The sequence below is a fragment of the Ptychodera flava genome, chromosome 1 (genome assembly GCF_041260155.1).
Source record: "Ptychodera flava strain L36383 chromosome 1, AS_Pfla_20210202, whole genome shotgun sequence".
NCBI lineage: Eukaryota > Metazoa > Hemichordata > Enteropneusta > Ptychoderidae > Ptychodera > Ptychodera flava.
The window spans coordinates 32076064-32098690 of record NC_091928.1 but is presented as its reverse complement, the minus strand read 5'-3'; the positions used below and the strand labels follow the sequence as shown (position 1 = coordinate 32098690).

The 22627-nt window shown below is 35.5% G+C and overlaps 1 protein-coding gene across 1 annotated transcript; it reads left to right on the top strand.

Annotated features, from left to right (window-relative positions):
* Positions 1 to 1988: 1988 nt before the first annotated feature.
* On the top strand, positions 1989 to 21208 carry LOC139135348 (tripartite motif-containing protein 2-like). The gene is made up of 4 exons (XM_070702699.1): positions 1989 to 2855; positions 3369 to 3554; positions 5768 to 5884; positions 19079 to 21208. Exons 2-4 carry the CDS (start codon positions 3452 to 3454, stop codon positions 19894 to 19896), a joined length of 1038 nt encoding a protein of 345 aa, XP_070558800.1. The 5' UTR covers positions 1989 to 2855; positions 3369 to 3451; the 3' UTR covers positions 19897 to 21208.
* The last annotated feature ends 1419 nt before the right edge of the window (positions 21209 to 22627 follow it).

The window sequence follows — 22627 nt, the reverse complement described above, 5'->3', positions numbered from 1 at the left end:
GAAGTGTTGTGGAGTGCGGTAGACTTATTTTAATCAGTCGGGTCCATCTAAACACCAACGTTACAGAACACAACAAATATCAACCTGGCTGCTCCGCCAAAAAGTGCGGGAACCAGAGAACCAGCTGCCATAGAGGGCGCTCTAAGTTACCAACACTGATCATAACACCAACAGTGGTGAGAAAATATAACAGCTTCATGGGCGGCGTAGATTTGAGCGACCAGATGGCATCGTACTACCCGATCAACAACAAGTACATGAAGTTTTGGAAGTACCTGTTCTGGTTTTTCATCGATCGGATGATAATCAACGCCTTCATCCTGTACAGCATCGCCCATTCTCCAAATCCCAACCGAAGGTACAGACAGAAAGATTATCGACTCGATCTTTCAAGCCAGCTCATCGGTGGTTTCACAAGTCGTCGAAAGCGGGGTCCACAAAGCCAAGTTACGGAGCTTGAGAACAGCATCAACATCGACAACATCGCTAATCACAGCTGTGAGGTACTGTCTCCGAACGCCAAACGGAAGAAGAAATGCTGTCGTCAATGCAGTAAAACTGGCAAGAAAACACCAAAAGGCTATCCAGTTGAGACCACGTGGGCTGCAAGCAGTGTAACGTCTATCTGTGTAAGAACGAGTGTTTCTTACAGTACCATGCGTCAATTTTGCGACGTTGAGCGATTTCCGGTGTCCCGCGAAAAATGTAAACAATATTTGCAGTGAACGCGAACGGCTTTGAAATCTAATCTCTTGTTGTGACTTTTATTCACTCTGAACAGAACAGAATATTAATGAACAGCTGATCGGACACTGGCAATTTTTAGCCAAGACTTCTTCATAAACGTTTATGAGCTTTTCATCAATTTCACTTTGACTTTGTAATTTTCATAAGTTAGTACGCGCGGAGTGAGTTACCCTCCAGCCTAAGGTAAGAATTGAGCGTGTGCTGTTTGCATTGTGAGCACTCCAACTTAGAAAATAATTTATTCCATGATAAAATTGCCATCATAATTTATTTTTTTGGTCGAAAAAATTTTGTTTTGCACACTTTGAAGTTCAAACACTTCATTTTCAAACATTCAACTTAATCATTTCTGTCACACTAATTTCATCACCCATACAAAAAACTCAAACTCTAGTGTTATAAAAATTTTATTCAGCAGCTTCTAGGAATTCCTATCTTGCCTGTAAAAGAAATAATTTGGTTAAAATATGCACCGTATTCAATACTTATTTTCATGTGTGTACAGTGGCAGTGCAGTGCAAAATGCTGAAAAGTTTTGGTATTTTGGGACCCTGGTATGCAAATTTTCAGCTGGGCTTTGCAACAATGTTGCAACAAGGCTGCACTGGGTCGCAAAGGGTTAAGTAGATGCCCTATAGTGACACATAAATTGACAATATATCATATCAATATCTTAACATCATAAGTTTTCTGAAATATTCTTGTATACATTGGTCATGTGGAACTTTTGCTTTAAAATCAAAATGTCATTGTTCAAATTTTATTATACCTTAAACAGGAGAAGTATCAGGGTGTTTTAGTTAGGTGTATCAGCAGAAACTTTACCTCATCCACTTCTTTATTGCCATATTTTATCATTGGTAACAGACTGTGAAAGCTTTTTTTTATATTGTTGCTGTTTGATCCCAAACTTAAAACCCAGTCATTCACTAAGATTTGTGCCCCTTCAATGTTCAAAGCTGAGACATGTTTGCCTATTCAGTGTTCAAAGCTGAGACATATTGTATCCGACAGAAAGGAATGTAAATGAATATGCTTCAAGGAGTTATGATAGTGAAAATGAAGACACTGATAATATATTCTGTCCATTGGATCAAAAGTCTACACATTTGCCAGAATGAGATATTACCTGATTTTCTTGGTAGGAAGGATGAGAATTTGGTCTTCAATGATAAGAAATGATACATTCTTCACATCAAAGAACGGCATGTGAAATATGGCATGTATCATTTTCCATAGGCATCTGCAAAACATAAATTATCATCAAATTTGTTACATCATGAAATAATCCTTAAAAGCACTTGACAAAAAATTTGTAAAATAATATGCCATCTGTTTTATGCAGGATGTGTTGTCATGAACCTAACATGGTACACAAAATTGAACGTTGAAATTGGCAGATTATTATTCTTTGACAGAAAACTGATGTAATAGAACAGCAGTTGTCATACAATATTTTATTGCAGACTTTGAGGAAAACCCCATCGCTCAACATGGTGAACTAACTCAGCCAATCACAGCAGCACAAGAGTCACAGGCTAGAAGTTTGCTACCAATCAAACCCAGTGAACAACAACTTACAGATTCTGACATCAGATACTTGGCACTAGCTGAGTCTAAAGTTCAGTCTTTACAAAGTCATCTTGACAAATCAGAATCCAAGGTTCAGTCTTTACAAAGTCAACTTGACATATCAGAATCCAATGTTCAGTCTTTACAAAGTCAACTTGACATATCAGAATCCAATGTTCAGTCTTTACAAAGTCAATTTCAAAAAGCTTGCACAGAAAAGGAAATTCTGGAAACAAAATTGGCTGAAGCACTAAAGGAAAAATCACGGCTGGAAAAGCAGTGTCAGGAATACAAGCAGCGCTATCATACCGGTAGTGCTGAAAAAGTAGCACTTACAGCTAAACTGAAAAAGTTTGATCCCAAAAATATTGAAGATTTACAAACTCAGCTCAAAGAACAAAACAAAGTTATAACTGAACTGAAGGCCAAGCTATCTAAGTTATCAGATGCACAATCTGATATTGAACCGCAAAAGAAAACTGCAGAGAGTCTTCAGCTTGGTGAACAAATTATCACTTCTGGAATAGTACATAAGGGTGAGTATTTCTTTATTTATTTATTTGTTTGTTTTTCTGTTTATAAGCAGTGCCATCATTAATGACAATTATGACAAATTTGACTGTTTTCTGAAAACTACTCTTTACATTTTCATACTAATATGTGTAGTGTAAAACCTTTTCTTGGGCAAAAAAAAACGCTTTGAAGTCAATGTAATGTCAAATTGACGCACAGTGAATATTGTCCATTTAAGTTTCAATTATAGGATTATATTTATTACTACTGGATCAGGTTCAACACAGCAATGGAGAGACTTTGTTTTAATCTGTTTCAGTTGGTGTAATATTGTTGTGATTGTTTTCAAAGTGCAAAGGTAAAACAATGGAGGGACAGAAGGGACATTGCATTTTCATTTAATCGTCCAAAATCAAAAGCTGGTGGTTTTTAGATTCCTTTTAGAGTATTAATGCACTCATATCCAAGAAGCATTGTTCAATTTAAAAGTTTAAATTAATTCTTTTATGTTGTGAAATTCTATATTTCAAATTCAGAAACGATTGAGCCTTCAGCATATAATGTGTACATCAAACCTAAAATCACTGACATTGAGGATGATGAAAGACCAAAATCTGAGATGACTGTCATGGAGGGATGTGAGATGAAGACAGTCACAACAACACAATCTGAGATGACTGGCAGGGAGGGACAGCAAGGGGAGACAGCCATGGTCACTACTGGTACAGCAACAAAGCTTAAGAAATTTATTTTTTTACTATAACCCAAACGGAATTCGAACCCCCACACACTCACGGCAACATCGCCTACCTGCTAGGCCTCACACAAAACCAGTCGGCTACCGTTTCCAACCCAAAAGAGTTGGTCACAGCAACCGACTTAGATGTTACCAGTGTTTTTGTTAAGGCCGGTACCCTGGTAAATGTTACCGGGGTTCCCTGGTCAATTTACCGGGGTTCCCCTTGGTATATCAATGCAATCAGATTTGGGGACAGCAGAAATGTTACAGAGGTTCAAAAATAATTTATCAATGTTCCCCAACCTTAGCAAAAACACTGGTTACAATCCTTGCGCGACCGAGCAACGCAGTGTACATGGAGCAGACGACACACAGACACAGTACAAACACACATATAGTAATCGGAAAAGCACGAAGCTTTTTACTGAGCTATCAGACAGACTCGGGGACAAGTACTGGCAGAAACTGTCCACTCAGCTTAAAGAAATATATTTTTTTACTAGAACCCAAGCGGGATTCGAACCCCCACACACTCACGGCAACATCGCCTACCTGCTAGGCCTCACACAAAACCAGTCTGCTACCGTTTCCAACCCAAAAGAGTTGGTCACAGCAACGGACTTAGAAAGGTAACAGTAGTTAGCTTGGAATTTAAACAATGTTTGTTAAATGTTGGTATGTGAATAATGATATAGCTAAATTAATAGTGGATGAAAAAGCTAACTACAAATAATAAACAATGTTGTGGAAGTTGCCTAAGTGTTGGCTTTGAATTAGCAAAGTATAAAGCAAACACTTGGATGCCACGACTGAGTCTTTATGGCAGGTGAACAGCAACATGAATTCTTGGTATTTCACAGAAATTGATCACAATACTGTGTTTCCTCTGGGTCAATAGGGCATGTTCTCAAAAACATGAATGGTGTGCTAAAAAATTCTCATATTTTTTTAATTTTTCTGTAATTTTTTGATAATTTTGGACCAAATGGACATCACATTTCATTGGCTACAGCTTTTCCTCAAAATTTTCACAAAAATATAAGAAAAATTTACTTTGGTTTATTTTACAAAGGGGACAAAAATAGACTTTGGCACTCAAAGGGTTAAGACAATTAAAGCAATTCTTTTTCATCCTTGATCTCTTACAAAAATGATGCAGTGACATCCTTTTTTATTTTTATTGTCGTGGTTTTTTTTAACTTTAGATTATGCAAATTAGGTCATACATGTTGACCTTTGCTTTACCATCAATAGTACAGGGTGGATGGTTGACCCGCCATGATACTAGAAGTGAGACTGTCAAAGATTGCGTAAGTGGCACACCAAGAAGATGACAATTAAGTGGAAATGTCACTCATTGAAAACATATTACAAGTTAATAACAATTAAATTAATTCACAATAATGAAAAGACACAGGTGTAAACCAATTATAATGTTTAGACTCACCGAACAAAATAAAAAGGATGTCGAAGTAGACAAAAAATATCATCCAAACTTCTTAATCAACTAAAAGGAGTTTTTGAGCCAGATTTGACCACTGAAAATATCTACAGGCACAAGTCTTCAAGCTTTGAATCATATTACTGAGTGAGATTTTAATTACAGATTGAACTGATATGACCAGTTCTGGTCATACATGTATCAGGAAGGATTTTTTAAGCCAAATTTGACCATTGAAAATATCTACAGCCACAAGCCTTCAAGCTTCGAATCATATTACTGAGTGAGATTTTAATTACAGAACTGATAATGACTATCTTTAAAATGATTTTCGTACTTCAATTCCGTATGTACCGTACATAATTCTCTATGACATTCAAATCTGCTACGCAGAAACAAATTCATCTCACCGAGTACATTTGTACATACATTTCTGACAGTATTGGATGTGGATGAATTTAAACTATTTTTCCTACAGGGAATGATACTAACCTGCAATTTGTCAGCATTTGAGGGACACGAAAAAACTATTCCTACACATCAACCAGCTGAAATGCAATGTCTCACATTCGTTCAGTACTTTCTATAACTGGATAGAAATTTTCTAATTTGTATGAGACATTCAATTTTTGCCTGTTGGGGTGTGTGATTCTGGTAATCAGAGAGCCAGTACGTGTCAGTTTGGTGTGACTTGTAAAATGAAACCACAACATTGAGGTTACCTACCATTGACAGGGATTTTTATTCACTCACAGAGAAGGAAGAGTCTGGTGGCATTGTCAGCTGGATTATTAAATTCTTCTCTGGTGGTTCAGATGAAACAGGGAGCAGTGCAGTGATGTCTAGAAGTAAAAAGCAACAGCATGGTGCAGGTACTGCTCTGATTGATTCTTACAAATGAACGGCGAGTCTAGTTGATTATTACCAGTGAATGATTAGTATAATACATTATCAGTGTGAAAATTACCATTCTAACTGTTTTTGGTCTCACCAGTGAGAATCTGTTATCATACTTGATTCTCACCACGGAGTGCATTTCTCACCACTCACTGGTGAGAATTAAAAATTCTCACTTATGATAGTGGTGAGAATAACAAGAAATTCTCACCAATTGTGAGAAAGAGTCACTTTCTCCCTCCAGTCTCGCAATATTTTCCTATACCTGGTACACAGGATTTTCTGTACTTGCATTTATATTTCGTGGCTTGAAGCAAGTCTATTAAAAAGGTTTCTGACAAGCAAGTCTTCAAACCAAGCCCTGAATACATGTACTAATACTATCACAGTACAACGTTAATTAGTTATTCATCTCTACTATGAGGCAGTATTGTGATAATGTGTTTTGTAGGTTGTTTTAAGGTACTGTGGCACATAATCCAGACTAACCAGACTAACCTAGCATATACGGGTATTTACAGTACATAATCTACCAGACTAACGCAGCAAGGCATATTTTTTGAAAATGGCAGAAGAGCTAAAATTCGCTCCCCTGAAATCATCTAGGTGAGTGATAGGCGAGTGATTCAACAGCTCCCTTGAAAAGAGTAAGGCGAGTTAAAAACGATCAAACTTTTGATTAATACCATACCGGTATGTTTTGAATTAAGAGGAGACAAACCCAAATAATGTTTTCAGAATTACATGTTTGAAAAAGACAAGCTGATAAAAATATGATTTAAAAAATAAAGCATGAACCTGTAAGAGTTTACATGCTCAACAACTCATTTATGCCAAACAAAACAGCAATTTTTCATGGTAACCTTAACTACATGTACACTTAAATGATGATATAATTATTATTACTTGCTGGTGTACAGGTTGATTGGGGTCTACAGGAGTGGAAAAAAGCTCTCCAGGATTTTTGTTTGCGGGAGTGGTAGGCGAGCGGAGTGATCGCTCTCCTCAAAACACAAGGTCTGACACAGCATATACCTGTATTTAAATATTTACCAGCTATATGAATTAATCATAAGCAAAGGTCATTGAATAATATTTTCAAATCTTTATTTTTGATGTTTCTGAAATGGGGTTTCATACTCCTTTATCTAGGTGTCAATTTCGAAGGATTTAAATTTGCAATACTTGGGCCAAAAACTCACCTATAGACACATTAAGGCCTTGAAAGATGTTCTTTCCAGTGAGTTAACTGACCCTAGTTCAAACCCACTGAGTCTACAGATTTTTCTCTCTTTGAAAGAAATTCCGATGAATTTTTCAAGGTAATTATTTGAAATCAAGCATGATTTCAACCATGTGTTCCCACACAATTCAATATTTCTACTCTTTGTGACACGTGAAGATATCCCCTACAAACTAAGCTTCCTAGCATTTAAAGTGTGGCCATACTGTTACATTTGATGGTGCCAGAGAACTATCACAACAACAAGCTCAAAAAAATTTGGCCGCTCATGGCTAACAGATTTTACATGAATTAGCCAATAAGAAGCCAAAAGCGTCTGTCAACACTGACAGAATGCAGCTGAAAATATACTTGCAAAATACTTAGGGGTTATTACACGAAGTTTGGGCGCATACCGCGTCGTATTCGAGTGATGTGTCCGTATTTTGACGAGTTGCGCAGCAACGAGTCAAAATACGGACACATCACGTGAATACGACGCGGTTTGGGCCCAAACTTCGTGTAATAACCCCTTTATCATACATGCATCATGCTTTGGTTATGACTATTTTCCTACAGACGCTCCGAAATTAGCGACGAAATCAACTTGAAATCGACCTTGCTTCCTCCAGGCTGTACTTATAAAAAGTTGGTTGCTAAGGAGTGATGACAACCGTATCACTTCTTGATATTATTCCGCTATTGGGCCATTCCACTTCAAAGGAGGGTTTATGGAGCACTTTTAAAGCAAACAATTTAGATATTACAATGTCGACACTGGTTTTCACAATTTGAAGAAGATTTATTTTAGTTTAATGACAGTGGATGTTAAACATAGGCGGGAGTTTGTAAAATGGGTGTGTTTTCGTGTTTTGATACATAACCTCATCCCTGCGTGAAAGTTATGAGGTCGCCAAAATCGGGTCAAAATACTCACCCCACGCTCAAACTCTATCGAGTATGAACAGCTGAGAGCACAGAGAGCAAGCAGCTCTGCGACACCTATGAATGCACATACAGTGGATATAATACCCGTACCAGTCAGTTTATCTCGAAGAATTATACATGTTCCCAGACGTCAAATATGCCGAATTTACCATCTCAGCAAGCGGATAAGTGAAAACATGAAGTGAGTACACTGTAAGCTGTAGTGTCGTAACTCGTTCGTGATTTTGTTGCTGTACGAATAAAACATTTCAAAGGAATTTCCGTCGTCTGCTCGTATATTTTCGTTCCTGGCTTGCCTTAAAATAGAACTAAACATCCTTTAATAACCTAAGCGAAAGTTTGACTTTCCCTAGATGGTACATTGTATCTGAAACCCGCACCGCATCGGTGCCACCAGACACGATCATGACCTGTGAACTGACAGGTACAAATCGGAAATGTCATGTGTGCACCTTCAACTTTGTCTGTAGCGAGTATTTTCAGTGCGGTTTGATTTTCGTGGCTCATTTACGACTGTAAACGATGTAATTCACCGCCCAGATACTTTGAGCTCATCAACAGGAAACTTGTCGTAAAGCGATTCTATCATGATGCTCTGTCAACCGATATAATTATGTGTAATCATACATCCATGGTGTAATCTTCAGCAGCGTAGACGACATGAAAACACTGCACCGTGCACAACCACGGGACCGGCCGTGAATTGACAGGTGTCGGCAAATTATACAAATTTTCAATACGTTTGTTTGTATGTTTTTGGTACAACTGTACTTGACATGCCTAAGTGCAATGCCCATGAAGTGACTGCAAACAACAGAATTTTGACCATAATCATAATGACGTTTCGGATTGTCATTTGTCTTATTCGCTCAGCTCTTTTATATGTACATATACCAACGGAGGTCACGCGTACGCGTCGCTGTAAGTAGTTCGGTTACAGTGAAAATATAATTCTTATTTTCACTAGTTAAAATATGGGCTCATACCGGTATTAGTACCGTCTGAACAATAGAAGAATGGCAACACAGGCAAAGCATGTATGATAAACCCAGTTATCCCCTGTATCCATTCACTTCACATTGCCACTGGATTTTTCAGAATTGCCACCTGGGTTCCTTTCCAGCGGTAAAAGTTACCACTAGAAATTGAAAAAAAAATTCTTCCCCTTTACATTCAGATAACAGATATTTTTCTGAATTTTCCATATATATATATATATATATATATATATGTGTGTGTGTGTGTGTGTGTGTGTGTGTGTGTGTTTGCAGGTGTGGTGGGGACAAAAACAATCTGCATTCACTCAAATGATGATGTTTATGAAAGAGTGCTAGTAAAAACATAAAAATATCTGTGATATTATATATTATAGCCCAAACATGGGACTATCACTCAAAACATTTAGATTTATTTACAAATGATAATCCAATTGCTTTATTTTCATCTTAGACGAAAGTCCGTTAACAATGGAATGATTTTATCATCGAATGGTGCAATGATATATTTAAACTGTACTGTTATGTGGTTATCAATTGTTTTCTGCAAAATTTTCCCAAACCGGATTTCCTGTGCAAAACATGAAATTTCGACATTTTTATATAAAAAAGTTGTCAAGTTGAAAATAGTTCCGGTTCACTTTCAGTCCAGTGATGACTATGCGGCCCGCGACGTCATCGACAAGTTACCATTGAATCCTATGGAGTGTGCGACATTCGATATACGAGGCATGTAATAAATAACTGTTGTGACTGTATGTCAAATCAAAGAACACTCAGTGTTTGCGATAACTTTTTTCTCCTCACGTACGGCATACACATTAGTCTACGAAAATTGCATAATAGCTGTATTTGCATACGTAATTTCACTTCCGCACTCGATTGATGAAAAAAACGACTAGAAAATACGATGCGCCATTCAATAAATTTACACCACCAATTCAAATTGTACGCTGTACATTTTAATAATAACAGTTAGACGAACAACTTGAACAACTGGACTGTGTTTCAAACATAATGAAACGTAACAGCGAAGGGTATACGGTACATGCGACCGTCAAAACACATTGAAAATAGTAAGATCAGTGTGATAAATATTGATTTGAGAACACACTGATTTTAAGTGGATCACCACATAACACAGGAACTTCTTCTGCATTCTCTCAAAAGTAGAATTTGAATTTTACGTAAGTAAAGTGATTCAATTATTTACAAAATATCCAGCTTCAAATATGCAGTCTCATGCCATCACAATTGCTTGAAACTGTCATGTAACAGAGAGAAATGAATCACTGTAATAAAACAAATGATATATTGAAATACATCATTTCAAGTGATCTTCAATAACCAAAACAATTTCGGCAGTTTATAAGAAAGAAAACATCCAGCTGCAAAATTAGTATACAATATATGGTAACAGTATTTAATATTTTGGATTTGACAACATTTATAGTCTGAGGGCATGAGGGAATTGGCCGGCTCAAACCATGTAGGTAGACTAATCCCTTGAGCGCGGAAAAATTCCGCATTACCGAATTAACGGCTTATGACTCCCCAGAGAGTAAATAAACTACCGATCAAGTAGAACAAAAGATCACAATGTTTATGAATATGACATCACCCGTGATATTTGTAGAGCAATCACCGATTGACAGTCAGTTCACACCTCAAGTAAGGTATCTTTTCATATGGAAATGATTTCGAACCTACAGCATTTGTGCCGGGGAATCTTGGCATGGGGTTTGTTTTGGACACTGGCAATACATCACGCCAAAAAAACAATAGAAAATGTTTATCGTCCTTGGGTGGATTCAAAACTGATGCAGTCATCCGATTTCTTTTTCATTTCTTTCTATTTATTTTTTTTTTTGGCAAGGGGGGGGGGTTATTAAAAACGGCCAGGCCGCACTTTTGGAGGCATTCAAACATGGCTGCCATAAAGTACCAGATATGAACTGAAATGCTCGAGTGTTCCATTATATATTGTTACAGTATGTGTAAATTTGAACCTTTGCCACATGTTTGCAACTTCATTGAAAGTATTATGATCAACATAATCAGGGCTCGAAATTAACTTTTTACCCTAGTAGTCCACTTGGGCTACCATTTTCTGAAGTTGGTAGCCCAGTGACAATGGCTGGTAGTCCATGAATATTTTGGTTATTAAGGTACCGGTATATTGTACTCGCCCGAGTATAAGCCCCTGGTTCAGCAACACAAAATAGCAGTAAAACTAGGGGCTTCTACTCGAGAAACCCCTTATTATGTGTCACGAACGCTTAATTTATGCTAAGTTAAGTACATTTTTAACACTTTGTATCACTTACATCCAAAGAAATTGTAACTTGAGTAAAGAAAAACAAAAAATATTCTCGTGATCTTATGAACTGGCATGCCTTGTTACATCCAAGTCTCTCCATACAGAACGTAATACATTGATACTGATCGACAACCATAGATAAAAGACAGCAAAACACAATGTTTCTATTTCAAATCAAACTGATTACACATTCTCTAATCTCTGTATACAGAAGTGACAGTTTTGTGAATTCTTCATCAAAACCCCAAAACCTGACACAAGTAACGTCTTGTACCGGTATGCTGCCGATCAACAGCATAGTGTGAACTGGCATGCAAAGACTGCACACAGTAAAGCAACTCAACATTCTAGTATCAAACTCTCTGCATCTTGTGAAACAACATCATAGCAGTGAAAGTTGTAATAGTCACCAGAAAAACTCTTCACAGATGAAAGGATAAATGCTTCAAACAAATGAAACTGCATTTTGACTGCATTTAATAGCTCACCCCAAAGTGTCCGACATCGCACGCCAAGTATTTCATGTCCCAGGCTTTGGTAGTCCGTGTGGGCTGCCATTTCATGGACTTTGGTAGCCCCAGGGAAAAGTTGGTAGTCTGTGGACGCAGGACTACAGCTAATTTCGAGCACTGATAATGAACAATATTCACCACCGATTAATTCTAAAAGGTCATGAAGTATACAAATATGTAATTAGCTGAAATAAAAATATTAAAGTTCTTTGACTGCTGTCATAGCAAGTGTAATTACCTTTGGCCAAGTCCTTCAAGCCATATATGCCAAACTGTGAAAGCTCATTAGATATGCAAATTATAAATTAGCTGACATGAAAATGTGTAATGACTTTCGATATTGTTTTAACCTGGTATAATCATCAATGTACATAGCATGTTTTGCCAACTTTGATCAGGTAAATCCCAGTATATATATCAGTCATTAGAAAAGGTCATTGAAAATGCAAATTAGGAATTAGCAGGAAAAAAAATGCTTAATGACTTTCAATAATGTTGTATCATAGTATCTTTAATGTATATAGCAAGTTTCATTAACTTTGGTCAAGTCAATTCAAATATATATCCCTAATTAGGAAAGTTCATTAAATATGCAAATTAGGAATTGGCTGAAGTAAAAATGTCTTTTGACTTTCAATAATGTTATATCACAGTATCTTTGATGTATATAGCAAGTTTCAACAACTACAATCAAGTTAATTCAGATATATACCCTAATTAGGAAAGTTCATTAAATATGCAAATTAGGAATTGGCTGAAGTAAAAATGCTTAATGACTTTCAAGAATGTTGTATCATAGTAGCTTCAATACACTAGAAGGTTTCATCAACTTTGGTCCAGTCAATTCAGTTATATATCCCTAATTAGCAAAGTTCATTAAATATGCAAATTCGGAATTGGCTGAAGTAAAAATGCTTAATGACTTTCAAGAATGTTGTATCATAGTAGCTTCAATACATGTAGCAAGTTTCATCAACTTTGGTCCAGTCAATTCAAATATATATCCCTAATTAGCAAAGTTCATTAAATATGCAAATTGGGAATTGGGTGAAGTTAAAATGCTTAATGACTTTTAATAATGTTAAATCATAGAATCTTCAATATATATACCAAGTTTGGTCAATTTTGAACAAGTCAAATCAGATATATATCCCTAATTAGGAAAGTTCATTAAATATGCAAATTAGCAACTATCTTTCATGTCACCCGTTAATGGTTCCCACTGCTGATATATCTTGGTGTGATCAATATTTGTAGCAAACCTCATCAAATTGTATATCCGTTTCATGTATATCCGTTTTTTTCTAAAATAATTAATTATGCAAATGAGCAAAAAGTATGCAAGCCACACCCACCAAAAACTAATCAGTTCTTGTTATTTGCTAACTGAATCTATGTGCAAGATTTGATTCTGATCTGATTAGCAGTTTTTGAGATATTGGACCAACAGACAGACAGACAGACAGAAAGACAGACAGACATCGCTGTGACAGATGCTCACGTGTGTGAACACCTGAGCAAACCAGATATGAACTGAAAATGCTCACGTGTTTAATTATTATTGCAGTTATATGTAAATTTGAACCTTTGCCACATGTTTGCAACTTCATTGAAAGTATTATGATCAACATAATGAACAATATTCACAGCAGATTAACTCTTAAAGATCATGAAGTATACAAATATATAATTAGCTGAAACAACCAGATATGAACTGAAAATGCTCACGTGTTTAATTATATGTTGCAGTTATGTGTAAATTTGAACCTTTGCCACACGTTTGCAACTTCATTTAAAGTGTTATGATCAACATAATGAATAATATTCACCACAGCTTAATTTTAAATCCAAGTATATATCCCAAATCAGGAAAGTTCATTAAAATATGCAAATTAGGAATTGACTGAAATGTTCTCATTAAATATGCAAATTATGAATTGGCTGAAGTAAAAATGTTAAATGACTTTCAATAATGTCGTATCATAGTAACTTTAATGTACAAAGCAGTTCGTCAACTTTGGTCTAGTCAAGACAGATAAATATCCTTAATTAGGAAAAAATCATTAAATTTGCAAATACAGAATCGGCTAAAGTGCTGTATCACAGTATCTTTAATGTACATAGCAAGTTTTGTCAAATTTGGTCTAGTCAATACAGATAAATATCCCTAATTAGGAAAGTTCATTACATATGCAAATTAGGAATTGGCTGAAGTAAAAAAGTTTCATGACTTTTAATGTTGTTTTATAGTATCTTCAATATATGTTGCAAGATTCATTAACTTCGGTCGAATCAATTAAGATATATATCCCTAATTAGTGAAGTTCATTAAATATGCAAATACGTATTTGGCTGAAGTAAAACTGCTTAATGACTTTCAACAATGTTATATCATAGTATCTTCAATGTACATAGCAAGTTTCATCAATTTTGGTAAGGTCCATTCAGATTTATATTATACCTAATTAGGAAAGTTCATTAAATATGTAAATAAGGAATCGGCTGAAGTAAAACTGCTTAATGACTTTCAAAAATGTTATATCTTAGTATCTTCAATGTACGTAGCAAGTTTCATCAATTTTGGTAAAGTCCATTCAGTTTTATATATCTAATTAGGAAGTTTATTAAATATGCAAATAAGTATTTGGCTGAAGTGAAAATGCTTAATGACTTTCAACAATGTTATATCATAGTATCTTCAATGTACATAGCAAGTTTCATCAATTTTGGTCAAGTCAATTCAAATAAATATCCCTAATTTCAAAAGTTCATTAAATATGCAAATTAAGAGTTTGATGAAGTAAAAATGCTTAATGACTTTCAATAATGTTAAATCATAGTATCTTCAATATACATACCAAGTTTTGTCAATTTTGATCAAGTCAAATCAGATATATATCCCTAATTAGGAAAGTTCATTAAATATGCAAATTATCCATTATCTTTTATGTCACCCCTTAATATCTTTCACAGCTGATATATCTTGGTAAGATCAACATTTGTATCAAATCTCATCAAATTGTGTGCAGTCGTTGTCAATATATATCCGTTTTTTTTCTAAAATCACTAATTATGCAAATGAACTAACAGTAAGCAAGCCACACTACCAAAAACTAATCAGTTCTTGCCATTTGCAAACTGAATCTATGTACCAGATTTGATTCTGATCTGATGAGCTGTTTTTGAGATATTGAGTACACAGACAGACAGACAGACAGACACACAGACACACAGACAGACAGACAGACAGACAGACAGACAGACAGACAGACAGACAGACACACAGACAGACAGACAGACATCGCTGCGACATATGCTCACGTGTGTTAACACGTGAGCAAAAAATATTAAAGTTCTTTTACTGCTGTCATTGTATCACCACTTTATATAGCAAGTGTAATTACCTTTAGCCAAGTCCTTCAAGCCATATATGCCGAACTGTGAAAGCTCATTAGATATGCAAATTATAAAATTAGCTGATATGAAAATGTGAAATGACTTTCGATATTGTTTTAACCTCAAATAATCATCAATGTACATAGCATGTTTTGCCAACTTTGATCAAGTAAATCCCAGTATATATCCCTAATTAGAAAAGATCATTGAAAATGCAAATTAGGAAATGGCTGAAGAAAAAAATGCTTAATGACTTTCAATAATGTTGTATCATAGTATCTTTAATGTATATAGCAAGTTTAATCAACTTGGGTCCAGTCAATTCTGATATCTATCCCTAAGTAGCAGAGTTCATTAAATATGTAAATTAGGAATTGGCTGACAAAAAATAATGATTTTCAATAATGTTGTATCATAGTACAGCTCCAATATATGTAGCAAGTTTTGTCAACTTTGGTCAAGTCAATTCAGATATATATCCCTAATTAGGAAAGTTCATTAAATATGCAAATTAGGAATTGGCTGAAGAGAAAATGTTTAATCACTTTCTTGTATATTGTATTATAGTCTTTAACGTACATGGCAAGTTTCATCAATTTTGATCAAGTCAATTCAGATATATATCCCTAATTATGAAAATTTGTTTAATATGCAAATTAGGGATTGGCAAAAGTAAAATTGTCTTTTGACTTTCAATAATGTTATATCACAGTATCTTTGATCTATACAGCAAGTTTAAACAACTACAATCAAGTTCATTCAGATATATATCCCTAATTAGCAAAGTTCATTAAATATGCAAATTTGGAATTGGCTGAAGTTAAACTGCTTAACGACTTTCAAAAATGTTGTATGATAGTATCTTTAATGTATATAGCAAGTTTCGTCTACTTTGGTCCAGTCAATTCAAATATACGGTATATCCCCAATTAGCAAAGTTCATTAAATATGCAAATTAGGAATTGGCTGAAGTTAAAATGCTTAATGACTTTCAATAATGTTAAATCATAGTATCTTCAATATAGATACCAAGTTTGGTCAATTTTGATCAAGTCAAATCAGATATATATCCCAAATTAGGAAAGTTCATTAAATATGCAAATTAGCAACTATCTTTCATGTCACCCCTTAATGGTTCCCACTGATGATATATCTTGGTGTGATCAATATTTGTAGCAAAATCTCATCAAATTGTGTGCAGTTGTTTTCAATTTATATCCGTTTTTTCTAAAATCATTAATTATGCAAATGAGCAAAAAGTATGCAAGCCACACCTACCAAAAAATAATCAGTTCTTGTCATTTGCTAACTGAATCTATGAACCAGATTTGATTCTGATCTGATCAGTCGTTTTTGAGATATCGGACCAACAGACAGACAGACAGACAGACAGACAGACAGACAGACATCGCTGCGACATATGAAATGGCTGCCACAGAAAGAAACAAACATGAGGAAAATTTCAGAACATTTGTTTAACATAACAAATGATCCACAACATGACTTCACTTCACATGTCGATATTGTGTTTCTGCTGGTTCCATTTTCACAATTCAATGTACATTAGTGCAGATACTATATCCCGGCATTGAAAATCTGGACATGTCCAAGTTCACATTTAGTTTAATATGTACGTGTTCTATTTTCATGATTTTTCAGAATTAAAAAAAGTTGTGACGCGCATATGACAGCATGATGACAGGGAAACAATATACTTTTTTTCAGTAATGGCAAAAATGTATTTTTTAATGACAAACTGTACTTTGTTATCAACTGAGACAATCAATCAGTTTGCTGATGAAACACAGTACTTGCTGATAAACATGTGTATTTTGAAAAAAATTCACTCAGGCTGAACCAACAAAGAATACAAATAGAATTTTTGAACCAATATCAAAAAAGTGCTGCTATGGCAACATAACTTTTTCCCAATGCAATCATTCAGAGCATGTCACCAACTGTTCACCACAGTGACATGATATAAACAAGTAAAATTTATAAAAGACAAAAATTTCATGATGTTACTGGCCTCTGGGAATTAACTTTTTAGAAAGATAGGGATGACTGAAGATTTGTGGACACACCTTAGGTTGTAAACAGTGTGCCCTCTAAGCCAATATGATGCGCCATGACGCAAAAAAATTCTCTGTGAAACAAGAAAATTTTGAGTTGAATAGGAAATAATACATGGTGACTCAAGAAAAATTAGCAAATTTTCAAATTGACTCAAAAGTTTTCTGTAATCCTGTTAGTTAGAGGGCACACTGCTTACAAACTATAAAAGGGATGCTGTAGGGGGCTCTAAATAACCCTAACACTAGGTTACTAACAATTCAAATAAACTTTCTTCACGTCCACCAATGTTTCATTTTGCTGAAAGGCAGACAATTTTTTAATCACCACAGTGAAGGCATTAAAATTAAGTTATCATCTTACTTTTTGATGCAGTTAAATTTGTAGTGAATGACTGTTCTCATTTCAAGGTATAAGAGCTACTAAAGGTGTTATCCTGTCTTTCATCTATGACCTTTGACCTTTCATGGCATTGGTCAATAAATATTCTAGAATAATGAACTAAAATTGCAAAAAGTATTCTCATGGCCACATGAAGTTCTCCGATTCAAAGGTAACAGTATCTTTCAGAGAGACAACCACAGCATTATGGGAACATTATTTTTGGAAAACATTGGTGACAACCAGTATTATACTATAATTTATGATCTATAATTTTACAAATATATAATTATGAAATAGAGAGTGACTTGAAAGTTTCATGGCATAATAGCAGAAATATCATTTTTTCACCAAAAGACTATTTTATTACCATTTATCATTTGTAGAGACAGCAATTTGGCTTGTAGAACAGTGCACTTGCTTTATCCAAAATACATTTTCAAAGAATTTTTGATGTGACCAAACACGTAGCAGATATACAAAGATGAGAACTTTTGAATCATAGTCTTCAAATGTGTTGCTATGGCATCATGGCTTTTACTTGATTAATTTTTACTAAATTAAACATTCAAGTATGTTTAGGATACAGCAGCACAAGTATGATCAACAACACACGTCTACGAGCTGCATTGTTTTACACTATAAAATATTCGGAAAAGGTCATTTGTTGACAAAAACTTGTATTCATTGTGTTGCCATGGTAATATGGCATTAAAACACCAAGGGAGGAGCTTGGCTGTGTAATTATCATGATGGTGCAATTGAATTTGTGTCAATATTTGTTCATATTTCACAGGTATTTGAATTACTGTACAGTCAGATTGTCTACACATCTCTGTTGCTTATTCTGTGATCTTGCCTTGACCTTTGACCTATCAGGTCAAAACACACAAGATCAAGTGACAAATTTTGAACCAAAATCTAAAAAAAGTATTGCTATGGCAGCAAGGTTGTCATCAAATCAAGTACACCAGACAAAGTAATCTTCATTACAATAATATGTTAATAATCAAATATGGTCAATAAACTACCAGGGGGTTCACATGAAAAGCTGTGTTGTTGATGAAATTTGGAAATGACTATCTTCGACAGAACATGCACTTATTGTGTTGCCATAGTAAAAATTGTATTTATGAGATGATGATAATAAATAAACTAAAAAGTTTAGGTAAATGATTGACTTTTTGATTTAGTTTAATGTGAATCCATATCTGCTTTCATCTTCAGTGTATATCTATCAGTTCTGGTACAGCCTATTATCACTATGTCAGTGCATTTCTATCTCAGTTCTATTTATGCTCTTTTGACCTTTGACCTTTCAGGGCGATGGTCAAGAAGAACTCTGAAGGGTCATCAAGGACACAAGTTCAAAGATGTGAGAGGTCTGGCATTCCACAATGATAAACTTTTGGTGTGTGACAGCGACAACAATATTGTACACATACTGAACCAAGATTACACTTGTGAAAAGGAGTTGGGCAGTTTCAGTGGTCAGTTTGCCAAGCCATTCAAGCCATGGTCAATAGCTGTCTCTCAGGACAACCTCTACTTCATCCTTGATGAGAGTAATGTGCAATTAGTTGTTTGTGATCAAAATAATAAAGTTATCAGAATAATCACCCTACCTGCAAACTCAGATCCATGGTGCATAGCTCTTGTGAAGGGGTTTGTTATTGTAACAGATGTCAATGGTCATCGCGTCCTGAAGTACAGCCTGGACGGAATGTACATTGGAGAGTTTGGTCGTCGACGAGATGGTCATACAAAATTCAACCTCCCCTACTTTGTCGCTGTCAACAGTAGGGATGTCATCATGGTGTCTGACAATGGCAATCACTGCATCAAGTGTTTCGACACTCAGTTCAATTACCTGTACAAATACGGTCACCGCAGTACCGGCAATGCTCAGCTGTGGTCCCCACAAAGCATTGCCGTTGATGGCGCTGACAATGTTTATGTTTGTGATGAAGGCAATGATAGGATTTCGATTTGGAGTGAAGATACAACGTGGCTACATCATCTTTTCCATCGTGAATTGAGATGGCCCAGGTACATTGCAGTGACCGCCGACGGTGATAGAATTGCTGGTGTTAGTGGATCGTCCAGGTCCTGGAATGAAATCGTAGTATTTTCTAAGTAGACAGAAACACCAAGATGATGTGTAAATGTCTAAATTTCATCAAAATATTGAAATTTGTTCAAAAGTTTTGACGGGCTAATTTTAATCGTCACTCAAGCGTGACGAAACGATCGGCCTGCACTGTTTACATCACCCTCCAAACTGATAATCGGTTATTTCTCGCATTTAGCACCGATATTCTGGGGACAATATCTTAAAAGTTGTTGTCGCTACATCTCTAGATTTTGAATGTGATGAAATTTGATAATTTCAGACACATTTTCATTGAAAAAATTGAGGAAATTTGACAAGAAGTGTTTGACAATCGACGGTGATTTGTCAACATCACAACACATGACTCATGTCAACAAATCAATATGGGGTTAATTTCTGCATTTCCAAACAAAATTTTGATCTGGAATTTCACTTCATGCTTCGATACAAATATACCAAAAATGAGTTGTTTTGGAGAATTTGTACTGAAATATTTGAGTCAATTTGTCAAGAGGTGTGTTCTGCAATGCAATCTTACTGATCACACAACCAATCCCATCACATCCCAACTCGTAGAGAATGGCGAATCAACAGTTGTGTGTGCAAAATAATGTTTTAAAAATTACCTGCATATCCTCTGTTATCTCTGTCATGTATGTTTCAAGTTTTTCAATCGATGAACCAAAATAACGCCGACATAAGTCATTATATCCAACGTTTGTGCGGACACGATGTTGACCCGACGCCATCGCGATGTACTATGACAGAGCTTGCGCAGAGGGCGCTGTGGCACTGCTGCATTCAGCTGAGACTAGCCAAGACGAGTATACACATCATGGAGGTATTAAAGTTGCCGATGAACAGAATGATTCCATGTCAGCTTTCAACAGTTGTTTAATTCATATGTTGACATTCGTATCGTCACAAGAGCATTTCTTTCCAGTATATTTTATCCGTTCAGTGTTTGTCATGATAGGCCTAAATAAAATCTAGTAGAGGGACTGCTATGAGTCAACTCACAAGTAAGCTTCAAATTAACATTTTTTTCCTGTGGCATGACGCCGAGAGGGTCCGTCTGCACCATATATTTTCCCTGACTTCATTTTTTGTGATTCTAAGGAGGATGGCAAAATTTGGTAAATACACACGGTAGCTCTATATCCACAACAAAATGTTCAGGGTAGGGTTGTTTAGAATCCCGGTATTCACAGTGTACATAAGCTTATATGAGCCTTAATTTTCCAAGAGAATGTGAAACTACTTTTGAGAAATCTTGGTCAATATGGAAAGTCTACATTTTTCATTTGTGATAAATAAACCAAGATCACTCTAATTTTAATTTTTATTCAAATTTCATATATTTGTATACTTTTAATCTTTGTCTTGAATTTGTTTTACCACATTGTGAAGTTTTTCTTGTGTTTTCTCATTTAATTTTCTGTAGCCATTCAACTTTCCATCGACACGTTCAATCTTATTCGTTTTGACATATTAGTTTTTACCCTGAGGAAGGCAATCTGTGCATTGCCGAAATGTCGGTTTTAAAATAAAGATCGTTTGAAGATTGAAGAAACTGGTTTAGTAAGCCTATCATTTATCCTAAATTTGTCAAGACTTTGGTGTACTCCAACTCTTTCCTGATAACTTCAATCGTTGCAGTTGGACTGAGTCTATTTCTTGGAATAATTTATAAGTGGTATGTTTACCATGCAGCCATATCTGACAGGTGAACGGGGTGGCACGTTTTGCAACTGATTTTTGAGACGGGGAGGACATATTGTAGAAAAATAATGTGGAGGGGTCGCCTTTTGCATTTCATTTAGTTTATGTTCAACCGACCAATTTGTATCAATTTGCGTTTGAATAATGGTATAGTACATTTACAATCGACTGTGCGTCTGGGCTCAGGTGTATAGCGCCCTCAATGTCGAATTCTTGCAAGTGCTTTCGTTGATACATTAACTCCGATATAAACTTCAAAGCTTGAGTTTCTGATTCAGTTTAAAGCTATGACACTAAGACACGAAGACATATTTTTCAGCATAAACCACAAATAAAGTGGTAAAGAATATGAAATTTCATAAATGGGAAATTCTGATAATGATTTAACAATGCTACCATCCAGAACTGTGTAAATAATTATCAATATATGCTTTGAAAATTGTGACCAAAAAGGGGCTATTCCATCAAAACACACAGTTTGTAGGATAGAAAACACAACAATAGTAGGATAAAAACAAATTTATTTTGTCGGATAAACACAAATTTTGTTTTCCAAAAAAAAGTCGTCGAATAAAAAAACAAATTTTGTCAAATAAAAAATACAAATGTTATCCGATACAAAGCACACATTTTGACGATTAATAGTACACAACACAACTGGAACAATTCATGATTTTTTTCATTTTCTGAAGGTTAGATAGATAGATAGATAGATATATGCTAGTGTTGATATTGCTAATCGTAGCGAAAGTGAAACTGAACTTTCTACGGGCTGTCAGAGTGACGGTAGCACTCATTTTGACGCTGCAAAGTTTCACGGTCACGTTGACAGAGCTACGTGGCAGGATTGGCAGTGAAATGACGGTAGAGTGGACAAACATAGCAGTATAACTCCTCGTTCTGATCAACAGTTCAAAGGAGCATTTCACCACAAAGTTAACACAACACTTTTCTAGCAGTATGACCACAGACGTGCCACGGTAACTGTACAGCAGTTACATGTAACTGTACAGCATTTCGTACACACACTAATACA

Coding starts and splice junctions, on each gene's coding strand:
- LOC139135348 (XM_070702699.1), top strand. CDS start 3,452: ATGACTGTCATGGAGGGATGTGAGATGAAGACAGTCACAACAACACAA. Junction 3,555..5,767: donor GACAGCCATGGTCACTACTG/GTACAGCAACAA, acceptor ATTCACTCACAG/AGAAGGAAGAGTCTGGTGGC. Junction 5,885..19,078: donor AAAGCAACAGCATGGTGCAG/GTACTGCTCTGA, acceptor TTGACCTTTCAG/GGCGATGGTCAAGAAGAACT.